Source organism: Sarcophilus harrisii, chromosome 2 (genome assembly GCF_902635505.1).
Source record: "Sarcophilus harrisii chromosome 2, mSarHar1.11, whole genome shotgun sequence".
Classification (NCBI taxonomy): Eukaryota; Metazoa; Chordata; class Mammalia; order Dasyuromorphia; family Dasyuridae; genus Sarcophilus; species Sarcophilus harrisii.
In genome coordinates, this window is record NC_045427.1 from 595488969 (window position 1) to 595503670 (window position 14702).

General features: G+C 33.2%; 1 protein-coding gene across 5 annotated transcripts in view; it reads right to left on the reverse strand.

Moving 5' to 3' along the window:
• The window catches only part of WDFY4 (WDFY family member 4), a 486698-nt gene that overhangs the window by 245355 nt on the left and 226641 nt on the right, over nucleotides 1-14702 (reverse strand). For all 5 annotated transcript variants that reach the window (XM_031956283.1, XM_031956282.1, XM_012539778.3 and 2 more), the window contains 2 exons: nucleotides 11046-11264; nucleotides 4458-4636 (listed from right to left, as the gene is read on the reverse strand). In XM_031956283.1, the coding sequence (XP_031812143.1) occupies nucleotides 4458-4636; nucleotides 11046-11264 (398 nt within the window). The remainder of the gene's footprint in view (nucleotides 1-4457; nucleotides 4637-11045; nucleotides 11265-14702) is intronic.

Below are 14702 nucleotides of genomic sequence, written 5' to 3' on the forward strand. Positions count from 1 at the left end.
TTCTTTAGCTCTTTCAACAAATAACAGAATTTTTTTTTATTTTAATTTTTAAATTAACGAGGATTTCTTTTTTCTTTTTGACAGGTCCCCATTCACTAAGGGGGAAAAAGCAGTAACAAAATCATTGTCATGAACATGTGTAGTCATGCAAAACAAATTTTCATAATAGCCATGTTCATGGGACCTTAGAGCTAGAAAGAACTTTACAGATCTGCCACATGCAGATTTCTTTTCTCTTCTCATTTTCTTATGTGTCTTATCTCTTCTCTGGATAATAACACAGTTATCCAGAACACTTCAAGAAAGAATCATTTCTGCATAAATGCAGCTTAGAGCCTACCTTTTTGAGCCAATAACTTTTTTTATTTTAACTTTGGACCATTTTTACACAAATATTGGTAGAAATAGATCATCTATTTCCCCATATTCTTAAAATGCAAGGAACAAGACAATTATTTTCAGTGAATCAGCGTCATCAATGTAAAGGTTCACTATTATATTATGTTATAAAACTTGTTTTCTGAGAAGCAAGGTGCTAGAAAAAGAGAACCTGAGCTTATTTCCTGGTTCTGCAATACTACCACAGAGATCTTAGGCAAGTCAATTCTTTCTGAGAAGTATATTCCTCATCTATAAATTGGATGGGGTTGGACTGGGTGCAGAACTAGACAACCTTTGAAGTATCTTCCACTTCTAGCTCTATGATCCTGTGATGACTTTAGGGACTAAGGAGGTAAAATTCTTTCTCACGTATGTAAAATGGCCCTAAGACAGGGCCATTTTTTGCTTGTCCTTTTTTCTCATTTTTTTCTTTTTGCCTTGATTTTTCTTTCACAATATGACTAATATGAAAACATGTTTAAAATGATTGTACATTTATATAATCTATATCAGATTGCTTACTGTCCTGGGGAGGAAGAAAGAAAAATTTTGGAACTCAAAATCTTACAAAAATGATTTTGAAAACTATCTTTACAAGAAACTGGAAAAAATAAGATATTCTTAATTTAAAAAAAATGTTAATGCTATTCGCAAGAGGAGGAGCAGCTGGTAGGAAGGAGAGTCACTGTGCTGCCTCAATGCCCTCAGTGGGTCCCATAGTGGGGAAGATATTCACACTCCAGGTGACAGTCCAGGACCTTCAAGGCTCAAATTTATTTATTGTTTGAGACAAAGAGCCAGTATAATATCAATGGGACAATGCCCTGTTATTTTTAGGACTAATAAAGTGAGGCCATGGGTCAGGGAAATAAGAATGAAGAACATGGAATTAGAGAATTTGACCCTAATGATGTCATTCCTCAAGAAGCTGGAATAGTAGTGGGGAGGAGGAGACTAATGCCCAGTCTCTGGTTATATTATTCTTGCCATATTTATATCCAGCAGTACTGGAGCCATGCCAGTCAAACTGATTTTCTGCATTCAATATTGTTACCTGAGAAGCAGCAAACAAGGAGATAAGTTATCAGATGACAGATTTCTATCTTTTGACCACAGAAACCAATGTAATAGCCAACTGAAGAACAAAAAGGATTGTATTTGCATTGGTGGAAGGAGTACCCATCCCAATGAAATCACAGGTATTTTTGAAGTTATAGGAATGCCAAGGCATAATGGTTTCAAAACCTGATTCCAAATTATTAAAGTAATTCTGAATCTTACACTATCAATTACCATAGCAGCTATCCCTCTTTACTTTGCATCATCAGAATATTTAAAGATAATATAAAAATAATAATACTCATATAAGGCCTATAACATCTTGCTAGAAGTTCAATTCAATATTAATTTTTAGTTAGTATTCATTGGGTCTTATTGTGCCATCCATTATAAGCCTACTTACCTGTATCATCATCCAGCTTATTCTTATTGTAGTATTAGAGACAATCAGGTGGTACAATAGAGAGAGTGTTGAACCTGAGGTCTGCAAGACCTGTGTTCAAATGTAGCCCCATACATTCACTAGCTATCTGATCCTGGGTAAGTCATTTAATCTCTGCTCAGTTTTTTCATCTGTAAAACTGGGAAATAATAGTACCTACTTCCCAAGATTGTGAAAGTCAAATGAGATGATATTTGTAAAGTGTTTAGAATAGTTCCAGGAACCTAGTAGGCACTATAGAAATGTCATCTCTCATTAACAGCATGGCAGAGAGATTTTTGGGTTTGGAGTCAAATGGTTTCAGTTCAAATTCTAACTCTGTGTGGACTAAGTCAAATAATTAAAATAAGTATCAGTCTCCCTGTCTATAAAATGGGGGTGATGAAATAGATGGAAGTTAATGTCTCTTTCAGTTTAGTTATATAATCAAATGATGCTATCTTGTTTCAATTAAATTTAATATATGTTTATTAAGTTCCTGCTATGTGTCATGTACTGTGTTAAATTTGCAAAAAAAATATGAAAGACTTGTAAAATATTTTGCTGAAATAGAGTTTACACCTATCAATGCCTATGTCATGGCACAGAGTAAAGTTCTGAACCTCAGCTGAGAAAGAATTAGATTCAAATCCTGCTTAAGACACAAGTTTTATGGGAAAATTCCTTTAATTCTAAGTCTCAGTTCCTCATTTGTAAAACTTCAATAATAATACTTTTAATACATATCTCACTGGGTCAATATAAAGATATACTGAGATAAAGTATTGTATAAAAAGTTATATAAAGAATTTTATAAACATGAAGGTATCATAAATATCAGCAATTACTATTTGCCTCATTTAGTTGATTTATAACCTTGCCCAAAAAGTGAGATTCCTAGAATAGGATTTGCTTTCAGTGGATGTCAATAATAGAGATTAACAATTATGTTTTTATTTTCTTAATTCTTACAAACTAATTAGTGAATGATCTGTGATAGAATTTTTCCAGAGATAAATATTAAGATCACCAGTATATAGTTTCTTGAATTTATTTCTTCCTTATCTCAAATACAAGGTATTTGTCCATTTGGGTTATTCTGATACATCTCCTGCTTTATACAATTGTTTAACATTTAAGATAGGAATAAGGATGAGATTTGTGGTTTTATTGGTATAAAGAACTGCCAGGTGAGATAACTCCTTTTGTCCCTGGAACTTGGCACTATTCCTGCCACTTATAATCTTCAAAAAGTGCCTGAAATCCTCAGAAGGAAAAGTCCTTGCTCAGGATCACACAGTCAGTGTGTGTCAAATCTTCCAGGTCTCCATACATTATGCTACATTGCCTATCGAAGGTTACCTCTTTTTTGGCAAAGACTGACAACAATAATTTCATTGTCATAATTATAATTTTAATACCCTGAAAATATTTTTGGGACTTCAGACTTGAGTTTATTTCGTGTTGCTAGAAATTTTTGGGTGCTTGCCTATTTATTTCATTTTTTTCAGTATTTTCACCTAATTAGCAACAAAACATAGTAGATATAATGTTAGCCTTGAAGTCAGAAAGCCCTGGGCTTAAATCACACTTTGGGAACATACTGTGCATGGATCTCTTCTTGAAATCATATTTTAAATGCATAAAGCAATACATTTGTATATGTGAAACACATACAACCATATACATACACATAAATAATTACAAAGAAAACTGATTCTCTTAAAATAGTTATCTAAATAAATACCATAGACTCTCAGTTTAACAATTCCTGCTCCAGGCCAGTAAATTACAGGTAAGTGAAGAAGGGCATGATAGTAAACAGTAATTTTTTGGAGGGGCAGAAAAAGCAAAGTCCAATTTGAGAATAAACAAAATAGAATCTGAAAAGCCAGCCCAGGTAGGTTCTAAGTGCCTGTGGATATCCAAGGCCAAAATGGTCAATTAACCATTGAATTTATTAGACAATTCAGAAGCAAGGGCATCCACAGGAGATTAAGAAGTCAAAACATAAGAACTAATTTCCCTTTAGTTAAAGGAGAATTGAATCTTTGTTCAAAAAAATTCCTATATCTTTTATTGTAGCACCTCCTTTACCCGGACCCCTAAGTAGTGCTAAGGAGCCAAAGTGATCTTGGGGAAAACCTGTCACGTCTCTGAGTCTGACACCCCTGACATGTCATATATCCACATGACAACAATGTCTCCAAGCAATAATCCAACCTCTTCCTTGATCAGTTCTCCCTCCAAGCTTAAATTTGATGCTCCTCCTTTTATTTTTGTCCTTAGCAATCATTAGAAAATTCAGTTCAAGTTTCAGCTGTGATGACAACATCCTTCTGGATTGGTGCTATTCTTTCATATTTGCCTTAATTATACCTTTCTCCTTTTCTGAGCTCATCAGACTTTTCCCCAGGCAGGTGCATCAGTTCCTATCAATGCCATCTCCTTCAATAAATTAAATGCAGATATCTCCAGAATGAAAATCAATCAGACTGCTAGAATTTAATAGCTAAAAGAAAGATCACTGCATAAATGTCAGTAAAGAAGTAACTCTACAGTATCTTTAGGAATGTAGCCTTTCATTTCATTCTACCTTTGCAGATCCAATGAGTTGTCCATTGATGTATGTGGAAACTGTACAATTTCTTTTCATTTCCTTTGTGACAACAATGGCCAGATGGTGCCACTGTCCAACTGACAAAAGGTTGCCACAGTGGAACTGGAGCCGACTTCCAGCAGAAGGCTCATGTATGTCTTCAGGTTCCATAACATCTACAATACATAGGAATACACACATATAAGAACAGAGGCAAGCTTCTCATTTGTATATTCAGATATATACATATTTGATGTATGTACAGATATATGTACCTAACAATAAATAAAATATTTATTAAATACCCACTATATGCCAAGAGCTCTATTAACCATTAGGGATGAAAACAGAAAGTTCAAAAATAATTCCTGTTCCAAGGAACTTACATTTTAATTGAGAGAGGGAACACAAATAAACGAAGGCTCAGATATAAGGCAAATGGGAAGGTCTGGGACACCTAAGGATGATGTGGTCAGGCAACTGGCAAAATCTGGAAGTCCTCAGGTTACAAAATTAGGTTTAGAGGAAAGTATTAGGAAGTTGTAGGGCATTGAGGAAGATCAGGCTTAAAGGCCTAGGGGACCTTTTTAGGAGGAAGTGACAGGACAAAGGAACAACAAAGGCTAATGATCACTGGAAGGAACAGAGCTGCTGATTGTCATCTTATGCCAGTTGTTTGAAAAGTTAAGCAGCTGGAGAACAAAAGCAAAAAAAAAAAAAGTATGTATATATGTATATATATATATATACACACATATACATATATATAGTGCATACATATATGTATATATAATATGCATATGTATGTATATATACACACACATACAAATACATACATATATACCTGTCTGTTTGTACAGAGATAGATTTAGATATAAATATAGATGTAGAGATAGAGATAGAGATGTAGATATATAGATATGGATAGAGATAGAGTTAGAGATGTAGATGTTGAGAGAGTGCTAGAGATAGAGATGCTGATGTACAGATATAGATAGAGATGCAGATGTAGAGATAGAGATAGGGATGTAGAGATACAGATGCAGATGTAGAAATATATAGAGATAGAGATGAAGATGTAGAATAGAGATAGATGTAGATGTAGATACATAGATAAAGATATTGCTGTAAATATAGAGAACGATAGAGAGAAAGTAGATGTAGATATATAAAGATATAGATGTAGATGTAGAGGTAGAGATAGAGATGTAGATATAAATACATATAGACATAGATGTAGATGTAGAATTAGATGTAGAAAGAGAGATAATAGCTATAGATGTAGAAGTAAATATAGAGATAGAAATAGAGTGATGTAGATGTAGATACATAGATAAAGATATTGATGTAGATGTAGAGATAGAGATGTAGATATATAGATATAGATATAGATATATACATCTATATATATCACACACATATATTGGCATGAGAGGCACCCATGGTTCATAGAGTCTAATTCAGGAAAACCCAAGATCAAGTCTGGTCTCTAACACATATTGGCTATGTGACCCTGAACAAGTCATTGAAGTTATGTTACATCCCAAGCAAGTCTCTTATGACTACAGGCTTCAGACAAGGTGCTGATTTGTATTGGTAGAGGAATCACTCATTAATAACTCTCTAGAAACATTTATTAACCACTTACTTTATGCCAGGTTTTATGCTAAGTAATATATAGATCAATTCATAGCTATAATTAAAAAAATAAACATACACACATTTATAAGAGAGTATATATACCAGGGGTCATACTCTAAGATAATCCAGATTTACTGAAAACTGTAGGTAGTCTTCATAGAACAAGTCCTCACTTAGGAGATATGGTCTTCCTCCTTAGAAAATTATGATTTAGGATCTGCTTTACACTGATATTCAATCCACTGAAAAGTTTCTTGGTTATCTGTGTGAGGTAATCCTGCCTTAGGGAATGTGAATTTATGAACAGCAATGTTCAGGTCTCAACAACAGGAAAAGTAGAACATGGTGATTTATAGCTAAATGTGATGGACTGTCAGCCTTGGAGACTATTAAATTGGTACAGACAGTCCAAAGGGCAATGGAGATATGCTTTATTCTTGCCCTGGATAACCAACATTAAGGGGAAAGAGACTCTTTTTGCTAATGATGTACAGTTCTGTCTGGCCTGTGAACAGGAAGCAAACCCAAAAGATGGACTTTATCCAGTATCTCCATTTACTATCTTTGTATGGCCACGGTGAAGAAAATTTTTGCTACATTAAAGATGCTTCTATATTAATCATTGAATGCTGGGAAGAAAACACCACACAAGAAGAGTAACATGGAAGAAATTAAATGATACTGTAATTCAAAATGGAAGAATAAGTCTGGAGGCCTCTTATGACACATCATCTCATGCTATCTTGAAAGTAATTCATGATTAGAATCTGAACAAAAAAACTAGATTATGATTGTCATTTGCTTCTGTGTATTATACATATGATCTATTTCATTGGGCCACAACTCCATTTTTTCTCCAGTACCAAATTATTTTAATAATTACCACTTTGTAACATAGTTTCAGATCTGATAATACTGGACCACCTTCCTTCATTTTTTTCTCCATTGATTCACTTGATATTTTAGACCTTTTACTCTTCCATATGAATTTTCTTATTATTCTTACTATTACTCAAAGAATTCCTTGACATTATTAATTGCTATAGAAAATAAAATGAGGAACTTTATGGCTAGCACTCCAAAGGCCTATTGCTATAATAATATAATAAAATATTATTTTATATAATATAATAATTTTATATAATATAATAATTTTATATTATTATATATTATATTATTATATATTATATTATATATTATATATTTTACAAAAATATATATGATTATATAAATAGATGCTGAAAAAAACTTTTAAAACAATCCAACACCAATATGTATTAAAATTTCTGGAAATCACTAGAACAAATAGACTTCCCATTAGCATGATAAATAGTATTTACCTTAATTAAAGAGAAAATAATATAATAAAAATAATAATATAATAAAAAAGGTTATTTAATGGTGATTATTTGGATATATAAATTAAAATTTTCATTTTCTTCTGATATTTGATGGCATACAGACATAACCCAAGCCTATTATAATAATGGCCAGGTGGCATTAATAATACTAAATGCTAAAATTTACATAGTTTTTTTTTTTTTATTTCAGTTATCTCATTAGAGCCTTATAACAACATTTTCATTTTACAGTTAGAGTACTTGAAGTACTTGGGGCAGTACTTGGAAGTATTTGAAAAAGGATTTGAACTTTATGTTCAATATGAACACAAAAAAACTATTCTTTGTGTTCCAAAAAATTACATAGGTGAAATGTCATAGGAGCAGCTGCTCTGGAGCTTTAAAGACCAAAAAAAAAAAAAAAAAAAAAAAACCTCTTCTTTCTTTTAATTACTTGTATCTAGATGCAGATAATATTTTTCTTCATATATCCTTTACAATTAATTTTGATATAATCACCAACATGATTTACTTGCTCCAGGTCATTCTTAAATCAATATTACTGTTACTGTATACAGTGTCTTGACTCTTCTCATTTCACTCTTCATTATTGCATGAATATCAATTCTACCTAAATTAATTTATCCATTCAGTGTTATGCCATTCAAACTACCAAAGAATTATTTTATAAAGCTAGTAAAAATAATAAGAAAATTCATATGGAAGAGCAAAAGGTCTAAAATATCAAGTGAATCAATGGAGAAAAAAATGAAGTAAGGTGGTCCAGTATTATCAGATCTGAAATTGTTACAAAGTGGTGATTATTAAAATAATTTGGTACTGGAGAAAAAATGGAGTTGTGGCCCAATGAAATAGATTATATGTATAATACACAGAAGCAAATGACAATCATAATCCAGTTTTGATAAGTCTAAAGATCTAAGCTTTTGAGGTAAGAATGCAATATTTGGCAAAAATTGCTGGGTAAACTAAAATGCAATTTGACAGAAATTAGGCATAGACCAACATCTCACACTACATCCTAATATAATATCAAAATGAATAAATGATTTAGACAAAAAGAGTGATAGCATAAGTAAATTAAGGGAGCAGGAAAAAAAAGCATAGTTGTTAGATCTATGGATAAATGAAGAGTTTTGACCAAATGAAAGATAGAGAAGAAAGATTTTTTTTTTATTACAAGAAATTAAAAAGCTTTTACATAAACAAAAGTAATGCAGCCAAAATCAGAATGAAAGCAGGAACCTACGGGTGATCATAGCAAGTTCTCTAATAAAGGGCTTCTTTCTCAAATATATAGTGAACTAAACCAAATTTGCAAAAATAAGAACTATTCCCAATATGACAAATGATGAAAGGATATGAACAGCAAATTTTCAAAAGAAGAAATTAAAGCTATTAGTAGTCACATGAAAAAATGTCTTAAAACACTACAAATTAGAGAAATTCAAATTAAAACAATTCTCATACCTATAAGATTGACTAACATGAAAGAAAAAGGAAATTACAAAATGCCGGAGGGAATGTAGAAAAATTGGGACACTAATGCATTGTTGGTGGAGCTGTGAACTAGTCCAACCATTCTGTAGAACAATTTGGAACTAAGCCCAAGAGTCATGAAATTCTGTCTACCCTTTGACTCAGCAATACCTTATTTAGCACTGTATCCCAAAGAGATAAAATAAAAGAGGGAAGAACCTATTTGTATGAATAACATTTATGGCAGCTCTTTTTGTGGTGATAAAGAATTGGAAATTGAAGACATGCCCATGAATTGGGGAATGACTGAGCAAGCTGTAGTATATAATTGTAATAGAATACTATTGGGCTATAAGAAATGATGAATAGGATGGTTTTAGAAAAACCTGGAAAGATTTATATGAAATGATAAAAGTTAAGTGAGCAGAATCAAATAAACATTGCACACAGTACTAGCAATATTATATTGATTAACTATGAAAGTCTACTACTCTTATCAAAACAATGATCCAGGATATTTCCAAAGAGCCTATCTTAAAAAATGCTATCTGCCTTCAGAGAGAGAGCTGATGAACTCTGAATGAATGTTTAAGCATACTTTTTTCCACTTTATTTTTCCATTTTATTTTCTTGTCTATTTTTTTTTTTTTTTTTTTTGGAACATGGTTACTATGGAAATGTTTTCATTCAAATGTTAAATTGCTTACCTTCTCAAGAAGGGGAATGAGTAGGAGAAGAGAATTTGGAACTTCAATTTTTTAAAAAAATATATTGTTAAGTTTTATATGTAATTTGGAAATATTTAACTTTCTAAGAATATATTTTTAAAAGAAATTAAAATATAATTTGGTATTGTGTCACATATTAGAAAAATATTTGAATGTAAGATGAAGAGGGAGTGCATTGAGGGACAAAAGGAGTAGGAAGAACAAATGATTGCAGCAAGAGTATTCAGGACAGGAATTAGATTGTAAGCTCATTGAGGGGAGGGATTTTCTTTTGCTCCTTTTTGTATTCCCAGAATTTATTACATTGTTTGCCACATAGTAGACACTTAATGAATGTTTATTGTGTGATTGAAAAAGTAGCTGCAGTCAAACTGAAATGTTTTAAATGTGAGGTTAAAAGATTTCTATAGTTTTCCTATAGGCAAAATGAAGTCATTGACAATTTTCAGCAGAGTAAAATTTTTCAGATAAAATCAGATGCAAAAAAAAAAAAATTCTTCATGACAGGCATGTTGAAGAAGTCAGTCAATCTCTCAGATTAATTTCCTTTTATGTAAGAGAGAAAATAAAAGTACTCTGATTACAGGATTCTTGTATGGATCAAAAGACATACCTTAGGTAAAGTGCTCTGTAATTACTAGCTTTTGTTCCCAAAAGCTTATCATTTTGAATTATTATTTACATGAATATAAAGTACCATAAAAATAGTTTGATTTAATTTCAAACAATGTCAATGGGATGGTGTCCATTTTCTTTGCCCATCCTCAATGATCGGTAAACAATTCCTCTTCCACTGAGCCTACTAATCTTCCTGGTTCCCTTTAAATCCCAAACAAAATCCCCTTTTACTCGCTCTCCACAACCTCTCTTAATTCTACTACCTTCTCTCTATTAATTACTTCCTATTTATCTTGTATAAAATTTGTTTTATATCGATTTGTTTTCATTCTTTTTCCCATTAGACTATAAGCTCTCTGAGTCCAGGGACTGGTTTTTGCCTTTTTTATTTAATATCCTCAGCACTTAGCACAGTATGTGGCATATAGTAGGGACTTAATAAATGTTTATTAATTGATTAATAAATTACTTTTGACTAAATTTCTACCTATTTGAAATATTTTTACTGTTCTCTAAATGTAGTCTATATTTCTATTTGACATCTTGTGTTCTTCCTTTTCCTTCTCCTCTGCCCCCCTCCCCCCCCCATTAAAATATTGAAATTTGTTTTTTGCTCTTTGGTTATTTGTTTGATTGGCTATTTGTTTTATATCCTCATTGCTCAGCATAGTGTTCTTGGCACATAGTAAATGAATGTTGGACCATTGACTGACATTTCCCCATTTCAGTTAGAGGAAAGGTACTGGGGAAAACCTTACCCAGAGGCTCAAACTCTTTTTCTTCTGTAGAAACAGTTAAGGTCAGATCCTCAGGTGAAAAACTAGCTGAGAAGCAGACAAATTGATGTTCTGTCCTGGCCATGTGGCGAACCAAGGTCAAGAAACGGATGGGATGAACATTTTGGATGGAACTCGGTTTGCTGATCAGGAACCAGGAGGAAAATGTAAAACCATTCAGGGGAGGAAATAACCTTGGGACTGTATTAGAAAACAAAAATAATTAAAATTATTATTACTTTGCAAGAATATCTTAATTTTAGGATGAGTTTAAAAGAGTCATTATTATTTGAGGGCTTAGCATCAGGGATTTGGCATGAATAAACCCAGCACCATTATCTAGTTGCAAAAGATGATTCTTACCTTGATTTGAGGATGAGAAAGATAGGGAGAGGGGACAGCAGCATGTTGTGGGATTTTTTTTTTTTTTTTGGGTGGGGGACAGAGCAAAAATCACAAATTTTCTGATTCTGTTCTATATTACCCCTTCTCCTCAGATGAAGGTTAGGGAACAGTGAAAGAGTGTTCTTCCAATCCATTTGACTTCTGTGCTCTCAAGATAGTCAGAGTCCATGTCCTGATACTTTGTTGATCCACTTAGCTTTGGGGTTCTTGCCTAAGAGCTATATTGCCCGGATTAGTGAATCAGTGAAAACCATCTCACATAGTCTACTATATTTATCCAGCCCCAAGTCACACTTCACATTCCATCCAGCTGTCTACTCTGCCATCTTCTTGTTACTTCAATCACATTCCCAGCCCTCTCTACCTTCACCCCATTTCCAATTTCATTTATCCTCTCTCTCTCTTTGGAAACAATTATCAAATCAACACTACCATTGTTTCTGCCTTGGGGTAAATTAATTGCCTTAAGTTTCCACTCACCATTCCAGTGACTTTTCAGAACAATAAACTCCTCCCTGGCCACCACTTAGAATGTAAGCTGCTTGAGGGAAGGGGCAGTCTTGGTTTAATGCTTTTATACACAGTGCTTAGCAAATTGCCTTTCACAGAGTTGCTACTCAGTGAACCCTTTTCTTAATTAATTCATTCATAGAGTTCATGTGACTAAAGAAAAACATGGCAGATTTGATTAGATTTGCAGAGTAGAGAATTAGATTCAACATACATTTATTATGTTCCCACAAGGCTCCATGCTAGGGATTAAAGCTCCTAAGACAAAAATGAAAACCATGTTATGTCATATGTAAGATGCAAACATGATCTTTTGAGAAAGAAGGAAGAATTTGTAACTTGCAAGATGAGAAAATACTCCACCTAAGAAGTGCCACATGAACTGAGTCTTGCAGGAAGCCAGTAGGTCTCAGAAGTGGAGAAAAGACATTCTAAGTTCAGAAGCATCAAGCCGGTACGCCAGATAGAGCACTGGACTTGGAATCAGGAAGACATGATTTTAAATGTGGCTTCAAATATTTAACTAGCTCTGTGACCCTGGGAAAGTCATTTTAATTTCTGTTTTCCTCAATTTCTTGAATCACAAAATGGATATAAAATAGCACTTATTATCCTTTTTGTTATTTTATTGTAAGGTTATCATGAGAAGAAACAAATGAGATATTTGTGAAAAGCACTCAGCACAGTGCCCGACAAATGTAAGTGCTTTATAAATACATAGTCCCTGTTTGCCATCCAGGGGAGGGGATGGAGGGAGGGAGAGGAAAAGTCAGAACAGAAGTGAGTGCAAGGGATAATGTTGTAAAAAATTACCCAGGCATGGGTTCTGTCAATAAAAAGTTATAATTATTTAAAAAAATAAAATTATATTGGCTTTAAAAACAATAAAAATAAAACCTCCAGAATAAATAAATAAATAAATACTTAGTCCCTTTCTCTCCCCCTCCCTAAATACTGAGTATTCCCTGTGCAAACATATGGAGGTATGGCATTGAAGACCAAATACCAGGAAGAACAAATAGATTAGTTTGTCTGGTATTAGAATGTTGAGTACAAAAAGCAAAGCAATGTAAACAAAGTCTGGAAAGATAGATTGCAAACAGATTGTGAGGTCCTTTAAATGACAAAATGAAGAGGAGGTATTTTATTTTGGCAGAAGTAAATAACCAATAATGATTTTTGAGTAGAGTGAGTATAACAGTCACACCTGAGCTTTAGAAAAGATATTTTGGCACTAGAGTAGAGAATGGGCTTGAAAGGAGAATGATGCTAAACAGAGAGAGCAAATAGAAGGTTATCACAGTATTCTATATAAGAGATATTGAGAATTTAAACTAAGGTGATAGTCATATGAGTAAAGAAGAGAGATGCAAGAAATGATTTGGAGACAGAAGCAAAATGATGTGGCTGTTCATTGAATATGAGTAAGAGGGAAGGATCACAGATAACTCTGAGATTGTGATCCCTGCTGACACAAAGGACAATGGTATCTCCAAAAGAAATTGGGAAGAAGATGGATCAGATAGATATCTTTTTTTCAGACACATTGAAGTAGACATGTCAGAGACAACAATGAATAAATGGTTTTTAGTGATGTGCTTCTAGAGCACAGAACACAAGGTAAAACTGAATATTTGGGACACATTCATATAGGCATAATAATTGAACCCTTTATATGTTCTCCCACATCCTTTTCAGTCTGGTTACCTTTTGTGAAACATTCTAGTTTGTTTATGTCCTTCCTAAAATATGATTCAGATTGTTTGATCTCCATATGAGTAACTGTGTCAGGCAAATAGACTATAATTCCAATCTAATATACTACCTGGCTAATACATGTCAAAGATTCCAAAGAAAAGAGCCCCCAAATATAATGTATATAGAGTGGTACAAACTCACAAAAAGAAGCAAGGTAGTGGTGGAAAAAGTAATGGATTTATAATTCAAAGCCCAAGTTCTAAATTTCATCTCCAACATGTACTAGCTAAAATGGCCATGAACAAATCATTTATCTTCTCTGTGCCTCAATTTTCTCAAATAGGAATAATCATTAAACAATGAATAAACATTTATTAAGAATCTGCATTGTGTCAGGCATTGTTTTAAGACAAAAGCATTATAATCCCTAACTTCAAGAAACATATCTTTTAAGGAGACATGCGTCCAAAATGTGAAGACATATATAAATGAAATACAAGGTAACTGTAGAGGAAAACAAATTAACTACTAGAGGATACCAAAAAGGCTTCCCTCAGTAATCTGAATCTTGAGGAAACATGGAGCTAGAGACTTGGAAAGAGAACATTACAGGATTAAGGAAGAGATATTCAAAGGCAGAGATGGGGGATTTAGTATTTTATCTGAGTAACAGCAAGCAGATCTGCATGGTTGGATTGTAGAGATAAGACTAGAAGGTCACAAGTATTAAGTGCTTACTTTGTGTCCATCCCCGTGTAAGTGCTGAAGACACAAATATAAACAAAAAGAAAATTCTTGCCCTCAAGGAGTTTACAATCTAATGGGGAAAACAACACAGAAAAGGGAGCTAAAAAGTGGACTGCAATAATGTCGGAAAAGATTGCAAAGAGAGGAAGGAGCCAACTTGCAAAGAGATGCAAATAATAAACTGAGGAGTTTGTGTTTTATCTTAGAAGTCATTTGAGTAGGGAATTGAGAAGGGAGTAGTATATTCAGAAATAAACTTTGGGATAATGACTTTGGCAA